This window comes from Mirounga leonina, unplaced genomic scaffold, assembly GCF_011800145.1.
Source record: "Mirounga leonina isolate KUSES-001 unplaced genomic scaffold, KU_Mleo_1.0 Mir_129, whole genome shotgun sequence".
In the NCBI taxonomy this organism is placed as follows: Eukaryota; Metazoa; Chordata; class Mammalia; order Carnivora; family Phocidae; genus Mirounga; species Mirounga leonina.
The window spans coordinates 14,751,899-14,767,945 of NW_023270323.1; the positions used below are offsets into that span (position 1 = coordinate 14,751,899).

The 16,047-nt window shown below is 37.3% G+C and overlaps 1 protein-coding gene across 24 annotated transcripts in view; it reads left to right on the forward strand.

Moving 5' to 3' along the window:
- SEC31A (SEC31 homolog A, COPII coat complex component) overlaps nt 1–16,047 on the forward strand; it is an 85,907-nt gene that overhangs the window by 54,955 nt on the left and 14,905 nt on the right. For 14 of the 24 annotated variants that reach the window (XM_035004658.1, XM_035004647.1, XM_035004646.1 and 11 more), the window contains 5 exons: nt 1,036–1,209; nt 3,566–3,739; nt 6,462–6,554; nt 7,477–7,603; nt 9,451–9,792. In XM_035004658.1, the coding sequence (XP_034860549.1) occupies nt 1,036–1,209; nt 3,566–3,739; nt 6,462–6,554; nt 7,477–7,603; nt 9,451–9,792 (910 nt within the window). The remainder of the gene's footprint in view (nt 1–1,035; nt 1,210–3,565; nt 3,740–6,461; nt 6,555–7,476; nt 7,604–9,450; nt 9,793–16,047) is intronic. The other 10 variants (XM_035004653.1, XM_035004659.1, XM_035004662.1 and 7 more) reach the window with 5 other exon arrangements.

A 16,047-nucleotide genomic window follows, 5' to 3' on the forward strand; every position in this document is an offset into this window, starting at 1 on the left:
AGAGTTAATTCTTTTTCCTTATGCTTCTCTCTCTCGCTGCCCTCTGGTGACTCTGTCTGTCTTGGGCAAGGAAAGAAGCAATGTGGGCAAGGAATGGGAGGCATCCCCAGTACCAATAGAGAATAGATTAAGATATTCATGGTTAAGGGAAAATGAAAGTAAGAGGTAAATGGAATCCCATATAGCACTACAGCCTGGGCAAGCGGGGTAGTAAAAAATATGGGGACTCTTCTCAGCCACTGAGTAACTATATATTTAGAACTTTTTTTCCAAGCATTTAATCAGCAGAGTCTCATAATATTTCATTCAAGTATATTTCTTTTTCTCTCTGGAAAGAGATTTTGTCAATAGAGTTGTTCTTTTAAAGATCCCTCTATTGAAACTAAAAATCTGGTAGGAAATCAAGGCTTTCCTTCTAAGTGCTTCTGAGAAAAAGCACGCTTGCTTCATACTTCTGAATCTGTGTAACTTTGAAGGACAGATAGGTAGGATATTCTTGTGCTTTATACTTGAAGCTCCCCGTTATTGAAGTAATTGGTATCAAAGAGCAACATGAGAAACTTTGGGTTGAAATAGTAAGCTCATTGGAGGTCATGAAATAGTAAGCTCATGGTAGTACTACTACCTCATGGTAGTACTGTTTTTATAGTGTAGCTAGTATGATATTTTTAGTCATAGTTCGTTTTATACCTGCTGGAACCCAGCTTCTGCCTTTGGATATCTTCCTATCACTTTCACTTTGGATATTTGCCTACTTTAGCTCACAAGACAAATATCTGGCAGTTTAAGGAATTTAGAAGGTGGTAACCTACGACTTATCCATGAATAAGAGACCTTCTTCCTCCTTACTTTTTTTCGGTTTACTTAAATTGTGGTCAGCTGTTGCAGATGTTTTTTAGAAAGAGAATAATAAGATGTACTTTTAGTAGGTTTTAGAAACCTTCATAACTCTTTTATCTTTTCCTGCTTTCTTTCATATATATCTTGGTATCTTTGTCTGGTTCTCCTTCTCTCTGCCTTCTTTTTCTCATTTAGGATCTTATTGAGAAAGTTGTCATCCTGCGAAAAGCTGTACAACTCACCCAAGCCATGGACACCAGTACTGTAGGAGTTCTTTTGGCTGAGAAGATGAGTCAGTATGCCAATTTGTTGGCAGCCCAAGGCAGTATTGCTGCAGCCTTGGCTTTTCTTCCTGAAAACACCAACCAGGTAATTAGAATTGACCATTTTTCTTCTTTTAATATGTGAATAAAGGTGAGTCCAGTAGGTAGCACTCAGTATTAAACATACTGGTAGGTAGAATGTTTTAGAGCAGTTGAATTTCTATCATCTGAGTGTAGGTGAATATTACTGACAATTATTCAAGGATCATTTTAGGTATAGCCAGACTGTATCAGAGAGATAGGATACTCTTGTTGTATGATAGATCCCTTTCTACTGAGGGGCATACTATTTGAAGAAAATAAATGGGGAAAGGACCAACTTTTTGTTTCTTAAGCCAAATGCTGATTCTTCATACAAGGTTCTTTGTAGGAATCTTCTGTGTTGAAAAGCTATAAATATTTAATACTTAACCAAACAAATGGGGTTGTGGTTTTAAAATGCCACCCCAGACATAGATACTAGTAAAGAAGTTCATTTTATATACCATTCCAGTCTGATATTTTCTGGGGACATGTGTGTGTGTGTGTATGTGTATTTGGGGCGGGGGGGCGAGGGGCGCGGGGAGAGGCATAGGGAGAGGTAGAGAGAGAATCGTAAGCAGGCTCCATGCCCAGTGTGGAGCGCAGCATGGGGCTCCAGCCCACAACCCTGAGATAATGACTTGAGCTTTTCGAAATCAGGAGTCGGACACTTAACCAACTGAGCTACCCAGGCGCCCCAGGACAAATACATTTTTAAAGTACTGAAAGCAAAGAGAATTACATTTCTAATTTAGTGTCCTTATTTGGTGTCCATTGAAAAATGGGCTTTTTCAATGCAGTGGAATTCAGTAATTGACTGACTATATAGTGATGGACACAGTTGCCAGGATTCTCTTCCTGAGGGAGTTTCCAAACTCAAACTGAATATAGACAAGTAAACATACAATTCCAAAAGTGATACATACTGTGAGAGAGGTAGTAGGGCTGTGGAAGCACAGAAGAGGGCAACCTAAATTTAATAATAGAGCATGGGTGGAAATTAGGGTGGGATTTGAGGACAGTTTTCCACAAGTAGGATGTTTATATCTATATTGTGTGTCTGACAGAGCTTAATTTTGAGCCTTGAAGATATTTTCTTATTTCTATACATTTTATTATTAACTTTATTTTGTTTTAATGGATTTTTTTAGTTAAATGTTTTCAGTATTTTTTCTGTTCTAGGGAATTATCAATAAATTTCAATGAGTAAAAATCCTTATATCTGTGTTCCAGGATTATGGAGGTATGACTAGTTGGTTTTGAACACACTTACATGTCATATCTTTATGAGAATATTAGGTAGAATAGAAACATAGGCTTTATGATGACTTTGGCATAATAGTTTTATGCCTTTTTACTTAATAAGATCCCATTATTAAGTTATAAGACCCTTTATTTTAAGAATAACTTAATCTAAAACCTTTAGATCTTCTAGCCTTAGTATTAAACTCTTTATTTTCATTACCATTTCTATAACAACATACATTTTCTATACATCATTCTTCATGTTTTCTTTGGACTTTTAAAGAACGTTCTTTATGTAAATACACAATTTCGAAGTTGCTGTCTTCTATGTATCTCAGTAGACCCTTAGTTTTTTCTGGGGAATATGTTCTGAGACTTTGTGATATCATTATAGTATTTAATCTTCCTCCCTAATAGGCAATAAAATATACCTTAAAGTTTAAATGACAGCTTTAAACCTTTAATGAATTTATAGAAATGTATGATTTTTAAAGGTATTAAAATCAGTTCTTGCTGAAATATTTTAACATTAATTTTTTGTTGTTGTTTGTTAATACCTAGAACATGTATGTGGTCAACTCACACTTGTTGTAGATCTGTATAATTATAGATCTGCATAAGCTACTGTGAGTGTGACATCTTACTCTTTTAACTTATTTCCAGCATCTCTTTTTTTTTTTATTAATTTTCCTCTCTTTCTCAGATCACCATTTTCTTCCATCACCATCTTTAGCAGTTGATTCTTTTGAGGGGCCTTATTTCCCTATAAAGAAACAAAGTTGTATTTTTTTTAATACTTTTATGATTTGTGAGCATTACTCAACTACAAGAAAATATAAAAGAGCAGAGATGATAAGTGACACTGATCTTACATATTACTATGTAGTGGGTGTAATTCCAATCCCTGTCTCAGTTAAATTACAAGTCACACTATATATCTTGGACCTTTGGTATCAGTCTTGAGTATCAGAATCCATGATGTGAAACCCTCATGTGCCAGGGTCTGTTATATAGGAAACAGCATATAAACAAGGAGCATATGACCGATCAAGCTTACTTGAAGAAAAGCAACATGCTATCATATAGTTGGGTGAACGCTAACAGTTTGCTTTGTTTTCTTCCATTACTTATTTTAGCCAAATATTGTGCAGCTTCGTGACAGACTTTGTAGAGCACAAGGACAGCCTGTACCAGGACAGGAATCACCTAAAATTCCTTATGAGAGGCAGCAGCTGCCCAAGGGCAGGCCTGGACCAATGGCTGGCCACTCACAGACGCCAAGAGTTCCAACTCAACAATATTATCCGCATGTGAGTGATACGGTCTGGATTAAGTAGAACATTTATATATTTCTCTTCAAATTGGTGGTTTTAGTTTATTGGGTAAGAAACCTTAATCTGCTATGATAAAACTAGACAACATATTATTTTAATAGTTTTTCTTTTTATATTCTTGGAAGTGGTATTTATGGTCAGTTTTTTTAAATGATTAATCTAGGCAAACAGATTATATTTTAAATATAAATTAATTTAAGCTCTCTGGGGAGATTTCTTATTTCTCATCACTCATACTTCCCTTACACATGTACATGTGTCTTGAAACTGCTACAGTTTGATTCATCCAACAAACTATAAGTAAAGTAGTGGGAACAATTTTTTGGGTGATTTGGTTAATATTATAAAATATTCTTAGAAAACGTACTCTTTTTTTTGAGTATTCTATTCTGAATCATTATTATAAGTTTACTATGTCTACTGTATTTCTGGACCCACAGATAGCCTTCATGTACTTAAATGGAAAGTACATTTTCATAAGTAAAAAATGGTCTTCACTGATAACAAAGTTAGCAGGTACTCTGCCCATTTTAAAATACAACAGATTAGGGGCGCCTGGGTGGCTCAGTCGTTAAGCGTCTGCCTTCGGCTCAGGTCATGATCCCAGGGTCCTGGGATCGAGCCCCACATTGGGCTCCCTGCTCTGTGGGAAGCCTGCTTCTCCCTCTCCCACTCCCCCTGCTTGTGTTCCCTCTATTGCTGTCTCTCTCTCTCTCTGTCAAATAAATAAAATCTTAAAAAAAAAAAAAAAACTGCTTTAAAAAATAAATAAATAAATAAAATAAAATACAACAGATTATTTTAAAAATGAGTTAATTATGGGCGCCTGGGTGGCTCAGTTGGTTAAGCGACTGCCTTCGGCTCAGGTCATGATCCTGGAGTCCCAGGATCGAGTCCCGCATCGGGCTCCCTGCTCGGCAGGGAGTCTGCTTCTCCCTCTGACCCTCCCCCCTCTCATGCTCTCTCTCTATCTCATTCTCTCTCAAATGAATAAATAAAATCTTAAAAAAAAAAATGAGTTAATTAAATACAACAGATTATTGATAGAATTGACAAGGCCTTTTTTTTTTTTATAATTTTCTCTTTTTTTTAAGATTTTATTTATTTATTTGCCAGAGAGAGAGAGAGCAAGAGAGCTTGCGAATACAAGCAGGGGGAGCGGGAGGCAGAGGGAGAAGCAGACTCCCTCCTGAGCAGGGAGCCTGATGCGGGACTCGATCCCAGGACCCTGGGATCATGACCTGAGCTGAAGGCAGACGCTTAACCAACTGAGTCACCCCAGTGTCCTGACAAGGCCTTTTTTATATTTCATTGCAGCAAAAGTAAATATAAAATCATGGAAAACTAAAAAAAAAAGATCAATTTGTGTGCTTCTGTCTGTTGTACTTTTGATTAATACTTAATCAGAATAGATTACATTTGATTTTAACTTTTGTTTTTTCCTTTATTTGACAATTATTTTTTTGAGAGCTTTACTATGAGTGTCTATCTTTATTCTACCTGTTGGTATATTGGTAAACAAAACGGATTAAATTTCCCAATCTTGTGGAGATTGCACTAGTTTTAGAAAGCCTATGACATAGGTAGGGCAAAGCAGGCAATGGCTAGAAAAACTGAGAGGCAGAGAGGTCAAGTGACAAGCCAGTTTTAAGACTTAGAGCTTGAATTTCTTAGCATTGTGTGGCTAGTTAATGGCCAACTTGGTGTTAGAACTTTCAAGCCCCTTTAGTTCAATCATACTGTCTCAGGGTACTGAAGTGAGACACCCTCTATATTGGGAAAAGAAAATATTTACTCTTTATGTCCCTGGGTTTATCTGTCTTTCTGGGAAGATGTAAAAACACTGGAAAACTTTTGTTATACTTTGACCTAGCAGTCTCATCCTTTAAGAAAAGAAAAACAAATTCAGTAGTAAATTAAGTAGTGATTTTCTTGATTAAAGCTTATCTTATGCTGAATGAAGAGTTTCTATGAAGGTTTACTTGACAAAAAAGATTGTGATGGCTTAAAAAATTTTTTTGAAAATCTCAGGACTCCAGGGTAAGCAGCGTGGTATAGTATAGCAAATACTGGCCTGGGAATCAGGAGGCCTGATTCAGTCCTAGCAATGTCACCAGCTAGTTGTATGGACCTCAGCAAGCCCCTTCATTTCTCTGGGTGTTGGTTTTCTCAATGGTAAAAGGTGGGGATTAGACTGGATGGTCTCTAATATTCTCTGATTTTATGTTTCTAAGCCTCATATGGGACTAATAAGATTTTTGTGGTTCTAATAAAATCCAGAAAAGGGAGCTTATAGCAATATATTTACAGATCTAATAGTAGCATGAATACTATTAATGCTTCAAAATCACTTTTTTACTCTATTACCTTCCCCCCGTGTCTTCTTTCCTTACCTACTTACAGGAACTAGCTTTTTCCCCTTATTCCTGACACTTGAATGGCATTGTTTTTTATGCTTTGATTTAGGTTTTCATATTGATTTTTCTCCTGCCTCCCTCCCCCTGTTTCATTGTGAATGTGTGCTTTTCCTTTGGAATCCCAGCTACCTTGAAAGCAATTGCCTGACTAACATATAGTATCTTGCTGTTCTTACTTTTTGCTTTGCATCCGGCTATTATTGCCTTTTGGGTTATTTTTTTCTTCTTTTAACATTTTTATTTTTTATTTTCTGTGATTGGTATTTCTTTGTTCAATTCAGGTTAGAATTGCCCCTACTGTCACTACCTGGAGTAACAAAACTCCTACCGCCCTTCCCAGCCATCCACCTGCAGCCTCTCCCTGTGACACACAGGTATATCCTTCATTATTCATCTTTGAGCAGAATTCCGCTCACCTAAATATATATAGTTAAATATTCTCTACCCCCCCCCCCCTTTTTTTAAGTTTCCCCCCCCCCCCCCCCCATCTGTCTGCCTGCTTATTGCATTTTAATGCTTTAGGATGCAAGAAGCAGTTTTTAGGACAGTTCATTTATTTTCTTATCCCTCTCCTTCTTTTGCAGTTCTTTTTTTTTTTTTTTTAAAGATTTTATTTATTTATTTGAGAGAGAGAGAATGAGAGAGAGCATGAGAGGGAAGAGGGTCAGAGGGAGAAGCAGACTCCCTGCCGAGCAGGGAGCCCGATGCGGGACTCGATCCCGGGACTCCAGGATCATGACCTGAGCTGAAGGCAGTCGCTTAACCAACTGAGCCACACAGGTGCCCCTCTTTTGCAGTTCTAAATTGACCTCAGCTAGAAAAATATCAACTAAAGTTCTAACAGTGGTTTAAATCTGATTTCACTGAAGATTTTCTTTTTTCTTTCTTTGTTTTTTGAGCATTGCAGAAATTGAAAAGAAGTGAAAGTTCCCTTGTGGCATTTATGCTTATATTTCCAAAGTGTGGAGTAGTGGATGAAATTAGTAGAGATGGAAAATCCTGGTGACTTAGTATGAATATCACTGACACTATTTTATGAAGTTATTAGCATCTGTTGCCATTCATTGCATTTATTACTTTGGACCTGTTTAATCTTTAAATCACTTAGAACGTGTTGCTCAGAGAATGTGTTCTAAAGAAGATAGAATGTGCAAAATGCAGGGTTTCTTACACAATAAATTTTTTTTTTTTTTTAGAAAAATAAACACAATTCCATTTCAGAGATTATAAATCCATCTGGGTAAGATTCTTGGTTCCAAATGTAATCCTCCTTTTTATCATATTCTCATTCCCTAGGGAGAAAATCCTCCACCTCCAGGTTTCATAATGCATGGAAATGTTAACCCAAATGCTGCCACAGCTCAGCTTCCCACCTCTCCGGGTCATATGCACACCCAGGTACCACCTTATCCACAGCCACAGCGTAAGTAGTGCAACCCTGAAGTCCTTAGTACAGCCACATGTCTTATTCTAATGGTGAAACCATTCGCTTTGGAGCTCCAAACCCATGATCAAATCAGTTTTAACAAGTAAAGAACCATTCTGTGTAGGACTTGAGAGAGAGAGACATGGTTTCCCTGGGAAGCATCCTGAATCAGCATGCGAGGAAACAACTCCTGTGTCAGTCCATTCAGAACAGTTGGCTCCTGTTCCTGAGCGATTACTAAGGACAGTGAATTGTCCGATGATTTGGGTAGGAACAAAAAACAGAATTTTTGAAAGGATTTGGTTGCATATTCTTTTCCTTTAAGCAAGATGACACTAACCATTTTTGGAAAAATGGTTCCTAGGGACATTTGTTTTTGTTGTTTTCCATTTATATCATCTTTTTAAGAAATAGACTTCATTTTAGAGCAGTTTTAGATAGCACATTTGAGTGAAGAGTACAGAAGGTTCCAGTATCCTCCCTGCCCCCATGCACAACCTCCTCTGCTATCAACAGCCTGCACCCCAGTGGTCCATTTGTTACAGTTAATGAACCTACACTGACACATAGTTAACTTAGGGTACACTGTTGGTGTTGAACATTCTATGAATTTTGACAGATATATAATAATGACATGTACCCACCTTTGGCTTTTGTTTTTTAGAAAACATTTGCACTTCGAAAGAAAATATCACCACTATTTTAAAATTTAATTGACCAAAAAAATAAAAATCTCCAAGGGGAAAATTGTATGACTAAACAACTATTACAAAAGCAAGAGGCCACTGCCTAGTAAGAACTAATCCTAATAAGTCTGTTCTGTACTAAAATGGATGTTCTTACTTAACATGAATACAGATTTGACACAACTTTTCGCTCATGCTCTCTTCAGAGTAAAATAAGTACAGTTCTAGTAGATTCATTCTATAGAAGTCCATACCTAGCCCTGGTCATGAAGAATGTGATAGTATTCTCTAATTTGGGCTCAGATCTTTGCATTAGAATGTTAGTTGGCTGCCTGAAGGCTTACTAACCAACTGTGCACAGTATATAAAATATTGTATAGTAATTGTTTTGGCAGGGACCATAGAGAGTTGGCTTTTAATCTGGAACTATGCTCAAAATCACAGTTTGAGTAGCTGATGATATTACCAGATGTTGGAGAAGGTATTTGATTCATAACAATAGTGTTCACCCTACAGTTCTTACAGTGGGAGAGATATTGAGCCACGACCAGAGTCCCTATAATTTACTGTAAGGGGAAGTGCTTTGAACATGTAATTCCTGCGTGGTTCCATCTGGGAGCTAGTAGGTGTCACTGCAGTCTTTTCCCAGGGGCAGGAAAGTATCAGTCTTGTAGTTCTTGGGTCTGATGATTCAAACATTTTTTTTTAAGATTTTATTTACTTATTTGAGAGTGAGAGTGAGAGAGAGAGAAAGGACAAGTTGGGAGGGAGGGGCAGAGTAAGTGGGAGAAGCAGACTCCCCGCTGAGCAGGGTGCCCGATACAGAGCTCCATCCCAAGACCCTGAGATCATGACCTGAGCCAAAGGCAGATACTCAACCGACTGAGCCACCCAGGCGTTCCTCAAAGATTTTCATAGCCAACAGCAGTCTGGAGATGGCAGATTTCAAATATTGGATCCAATGACTCTTATATTATTTAAGGGTATCCAAGGTATCAAAAGCATAACACGGAAGTGTTAATATTTGGTTGTAGCTTATTGTTATAAGAATAATGATGAAAATAATTTCCGTAGAGTGAAATAACTTTGGGTTTTTCTTATTGCTGTCTGAATAAACTTACAACTAATTAAAATTTCTGTTTCTTCTCCTTGGTGTAGCTTATCAACCAGCCCAGCAGTATTCCTTCGGAACAGGGGGGTCAACAATGTATCGACCTCAGCAGCCTGTTGCTCCTTCTGCTTCAAACGCTTACCCTAACACCCCTTACATATCTCCTGCTTCTTCCTATTCTGGGCAGTCTCAGCTGTATGCAACACAGCACCAGGCCTCTCCACCTACCTCCAGCTCTGCTGCTTCTTTCCCTCCTCCCCCTTCCTCCGGAGCATCCTTCCAGCACGGCGGACCAGGAGCTCCACCATCGTCTTTAGCTTACGCGCTGCCTCCTGGAACAACAGGTACACTGCCTGCTGCCAGTGAGCTGCCTGCGTCGCAAAGAACAGGTCTGCGCTTGAAAGGGGTGTGGTTTGGCTCCCTCCTTTATTGTTTCATGAACACCTGGGTGGGTGGAGGGCAATCAGGTCTGACTCTGTAAACAGAGTGATCTGAGGTGTCAATGGAGTTTTTATAACAAATTCTAAAACTATTTCTGAAAGTGTGATTGTCCCATAATGAACTTTAGTCACTAAATGAGGAGAGCTTCAGAACTTCAAAAGGCTAAGAGTGTATCATCGGCCTCTGAACTTAAAATAAGTGATAAGAAATTAATTGGCAAGATAAGTGGTGGATGAAACTAGATTTAATTGACATTTCTTTAGAGCAAAACTTTGTTCTGTTCTTACTGAGAAGTTTGCAATTTTTAAAATTATTTGTGCCTTTAACTCATTCATGGAGGTTAAACAGTATAGTGTCTTAATGAGATTCTACATAATTTTATGTTTATTTATAAAAATGAGGGATCTCGATATGCTTATCTAAAGGAAAAAAGTGAGAGAACACAACTCTGACAGAGAGGATCTCTAAGACAGTAGAAAGTCAGTGGGCAATAGTGTAGCGATTCTTCATTAGGGCAATACCAGCCTCAGACATTTTGGGAATTTCAAGGATTAGATAGATAGATAGATAGATAGGTAGATAGTCTAATAGTGTAGTTGTGCCTAAAATTTTCTAATTAAAATCATAATTTTAAATTATTTTTATGGTGAAATACATGTTTTATAAATTCTGGTTTATCTCATTACAATTAGAACATTACATTAATTTTTTATGGGTAGGCTATATTATCTGATTTTTATTTGGGATAGTAATAGAGGCTCAAAATCATGTTATAAAAAGGGACCGATGAATCAGGGTTAAAAACCATTAACCATATTGGTTAAGAACGTAGGCTTTGAAATTTGACCTCCTGGGTTTGTGTCCCAGCTTCACTACTATCTAGTTATGTAACTTGGAAAAGTTCTTTAAACTTGTTCAAGCCTATTTCCTCAGAATAATAATAGTACCTACTTATAAGCTTATGAAGAAGATTGAATGCATTAATATATTATTAAAACATTTGGGGGTGGGGCACCTGGGTGGCTCAGTTGGTTAAGCGGCTGCTTTCAGCTCAGGTCATGATCCTGGAGTCCTGGGATCGAGTCCCGCATCGGGCTCCCTGCTCAGCAGGGAGTCTGCTTCTCCCTCTGACGCTCCTCCCTCTCATGCTCTCTGTCTCTCATTCTCTCTCTCAAATAAATAAATAAATAAAAATCTTTAAAAAAAAAACAAAACAAAACATTTGGGGATAGTGACTGTAAAATTTGCTTTGATTACACAAAAGCTGACTCAGTATTAGCCCTCTGTGCCTGTTGGTATTTGAAAAGAGTTTCCCTTTTAGATTATAACTGGTTTTTGAACTAGGGGGGCAAAGAGATGAATGAATCTTGCCTTGCTCCTAATACTGAAGTTGTTCCTGCAGAGTCCAGCATATATATTTTTTCTTTTAAGAGTAGCTGTAATTACTGAAAATACTTTTCATGAAATAGGATCTATTGAGGAAGTATTCTTTTCTAACAAAGTTTTATGGATCCAGAATTACATACCTATCTCCTCTCTTCTCTAATACATAAAATAAAGTCCAAAATACCAGAAATCACACACACACACACACACACACAATATCTGTATCACCCTTTACTGCACAAACAAAATTTCTGTAACTTTTAATATAAACAGTTAAGTAGGTTGATATTTTAGAGAAGAGTGCTGAAATGCAGTTACAGAGTTCAAAAAATTACCTTCTAAAACCTCAGTGAGTGAAGATAGTGTCCATTCTGGTCCAAGAGTTCTTGATCGAAAGATTAGGGTTCCAGAAAATCCCTGTTTAAAAGTGGTGCAGGGAAATAGGGAGGTGAATTATCATTTATTGAACATACATTGGACATATACCCTCATTTGCCATATATTTTCTTATTTAATTCTCAGAGCCATTAGAAACAGAAATATATATTTGTTTTTAATTGGCCTGAGGAAACTTGGTTTCCTAGGAGTTAAACTCATGGTTGCATGGTGAGAATTTGTAAGTTGAGATACAAACCCAGGTCCCTCAGTCTTCAGAGCCTGAGTTCATTCTTTACCAAATGGTCTAGTCCTGACGTAAGTGATAGAAGTAGTTAGTTATCAATGTTGGAATTACAAAAATCATACAACAACACTGTTTTAGGCATTTGTTACTTCATCATCTAAGTTAAATATTTGCATGGGTATTTTTCTTCTCCTTAAGCAAAAGTGTATTTGGTCTTGAGATAGTCTTTGCTTATATACAAAGTAACAGAATGTTCTAACCTGGCTGAGAAACAGTGACTAATAGGAAGAAGCAGCAGACATTTTTCGGTACTCAGCATGTACTGAGCCAGCTGCTTTGTTACCCTCTTGCATGTTAATAGCCCCCTGTATTTTAATTAATGGTGTTAGCTTTACCATATTTTATTTTTTTATTTTCTAAAAATTTTATTTATGGTATACAAATAATTGTGACTGAAAATTTTATCTTTTTCCTTATGTGTCTTAGATCATATAATGGTTCTCTATAGGACTTGGAAATCGCATTTGTCTAGTGGATAATTTTTTTTTTTAATTTTATTTATTTATTTGAGAGAGAGAAAGCACATGAGAGGGGGGAGGGTCAGAGGGAGAAGCAGACTCCCCGCCAAGCAGGGAGCCCGATGTGGGACTCGATCCAGGGACTCCAGGATCGTGACCTGAGCTGAAGGCAGTCGCTTAACCAACTGAGCCACCCAGGCGCCCCTCTAGTGGATAATTCTTAACAGACATTAGGATTTGCAAGGCCTGTTAACTGTTAGTGAACCACAAAATTATATGCCTGAGGCTCAGAGAAACTAATGTTGCAATCATCAGAACATTCATTCAGTAAATTCTTAATGAGTACTTGTTTGGTCTATCATCAGAATTAGTCCCAGCAGAGGTAGGGAGGCAGAAAAGGACAGTACGTTTCTAGTGAACAGCACATAGCTTTGTTATAAGTTGGAACATAAAATTTATATTTGAGCCAAGTTTTGGAAAGCCTTAAATGCCAGGGCAAGAAGTTTATAATTCATACAGTAAGAAGAAAGGTGCTTACGAAGGGGTTTGAACTGCTGAAAGGCGTGGTCAAAGTGGTACTTGAGGGAGGTTAATGTGGAAGTGGTGGTCCTACAAAATAGACTGTGGACAGCATGGCAGAGTCAGAAAACAGTCCTCTCAGTTCTAGATAATAAAGTAACAACAGCCTGAGTTAGGAGAGGACAGTGTCCTTTCAGTGGTGGCAACACACCAAGCAGGAAGTTTTCTCTGTTTTACTCTTTAGGATAATTAGGATACTGCCTGTCACTTTTTTCTCCCTCCTGATTTAATGTATGTTATTACTAAAGAAGGGCACTGTCAAATATGAAGGCCTTAGAATTTTACTCAAAAAATTGTTTTCTGATAAAGTGACCTTCAAGCTGTCATGAAACTGTCTTTGAGTGAACGTTATTGATTTTGTTAAACATGGAAGATTTAATTTAGGTATATAGTCTTGTGCTTTGTCACATAAAATAGTCTTGAAGGGGCATAATGTTACATATTTTCACAAAACTGTCCTGAAAAAGATTTTTTTAAATTTTCATAAATATTCCTTACTCAAATTATTATAAGTATCTGGCTTAACCTTTTAAGCAAATGAAAGAAAACAAGATAACCTCCCTTATTACTTTTCTTTGGATAATTCTGTTTTATCTTGTGTCATTGGAAAATGACCTCAAGGATTCATGTCTTTCTAAACTTTAATTTTTAATTCCGTGACCCTTTTGTTTTTTAAAGATTTTATTTATTTCTTTGACAGAGACAGAGAGCATGTGAGCAGGGAGGGGAAGAGGGGGAAGGAGAAAGAATCTGAAGCAGACTCCGCACTGAGCATGGAGCCTGTTGGGGGGCTCGATCCCATGACCTCTGTGAGATCATGACCTGAGCCAGAACCAAGAGTCTGACACTTAACTAACTGGCTGTGCACCCAGGCACCCCAACCCTTTTACTTTTAATGTGACATGCTAGGCTTATAGGGGAAAGGGGAGGTACGTGGTTAAGAAGGATGCTCTGTTATCTCTGTCTCAAATTATCTTCTAGCCAAGTCTCCATACCACTAATATTTTTCCATGAATCCACTGAGAAGTATCTTAGCCAAAATACAGATCCCACATTATGCTTTTGCAAGAATACCTACGAAGGTTCTCATTGAGAAGTGGGTTTCAAGTAAAGATGGTTTGCAACTCCTATATGTGAGACCCAAGTAGTTCCCTCTTCCTTCCCCAAAGACATTGTGGAGAACTGATCCCTACACGAAGGTGGATAAGGGCCTCCAATTCCATGCCATATTCAGTTTTTAAATTATTTTTTCCTTGATTTTTATTAATTTTTCACTGTAGGATTTTTAAAGACTCCAAATAGTATAAAGAATAAAATTTAGATTTTCTATAATTCTACCACTCAAATATAAGCACTAATACAGGTTTAATTTATTTCCTTCATACACATATATACATACCTATATGTATGTCTGTATGCATATATTAAAAATATTTTTAGGGGCACCTGGGTGGCTTAGTCATTAAGCATCTGCCTTCGGCTCAGGTCATGATCCCAAGATCCTGGGATCAAGCCCCACATCGGGCTCCCTGCTCAGTAGGAGGCCTGCTTCTCCCTCTCCCACTCCCCCTGCTTGTGTTCCCTCTCTCGCTGTGTCTCTCTCTGTCAAGTAAATAAATAAAATCTTTAAAATATATATATATTTTTTTAATGTGGTAAAATATACTGACATAAAATTTACCATTTTAACCATTTTTAAGTATATAGTTCAGTGACATTAAGTACATTTACATTGCTGAAAAACCATCACCACTGTCTCCAGAACTTTTTTGTCATCCCACACTGAAACTATGTAACCATTAAATAACTGCCTATTCCCCCCATCCCCTGGTAACCACTGTTCTACTCTCTGTCTGTGAATTTGACTACTCTAGGTATCTCATATAAGTAGAATCACAGTATTTGTTCTTTTGTGACTGGCTTATTTCACTCTCTCCAAGATTCATCCATGTTGTAGCATGTATCAGAACTTTCCTCTTTAAAGCTGAATAATATTTCACTGTATGTATATACCACATTTTGTTTATCCATTCATCTGCACATGGGCATTTTAGCTATTGTAAATAATGCTTCTTGAACATGGGTATACAAATATCTGTTAAAGGCTTTGCTTTCAGTTCTTTTGGGTATATACCCAGAAATGGAATTGCTGGATCGAATTCAATACTTAATTCAGTATTTAATTTTTTGAGGAACCATCATACTGTTTTCCACATCTACACCAACATTTACTGTTTTCTGTTTTTTTAATTCTAGCCATTCTAATGGGTAAGAAGTAGTATCTCATTGTGTGCTTGTATTTTTCAAGAATTGAGATCATAATACACACACATACCATTTTACATCTTACAGTTGTTGGGGTTTTTTTGACAGAGAGGGAGAGTGTAAGAGAGCACAAGCCGGGGTGGGGAGGGGGAGAGAGAGAATCTTAAGCAGACTCCATGCCCAGCGTGGGTTTCATTGTGGGGCTCCATCTCACCACCCTGAGATCATGGCCTGAGCCAAAATCAAGAGTCTCAGGTTTAACCAACTGAGTCGCCCAGGCACTCCTCTTACAGGTTTTCCTAACATCACACCATGAACCATTTTTTTCATGCCCTTTAGAGTCCATGTCATGTTCTAAAAAAGTAAGATTTATCATCATTTTATAGTTTTTTTGAAAGAGTAAAAAAGATTATCTTTCTTTACAGTTTTATGAGAGAATTATGTCCAAGATTAGACTATGCTGTATTGATTTTTCTAAATGACTATGCGGTATTGATTTTTTAAAATGCTGACCAAGAGTATCATTTTGCACATCTATAATACTGTTTCTTAGAGATATTCTTGTTGTTCATGTAGCTTGCTTTACCTAATGTGGCTATTAAAGTGTATTTATAGAGGTCAATTTAATTGTGTTTTTAAAAAGTCATATTTAAACAGTCAGTTTAAAGACATAAAAGCAAAAAGATTGAAAAGGGTTAGAGTTATAGCTGAGACAAAACTGCACTAAATTGATAAGAGATTTGAACAAGGATTATCTGGGCTAAATATATTACATGGTTTGAGGTTGGGAGGAGTCAGACATATATTTTGAGGGAGAACTTAGATTATTGTAC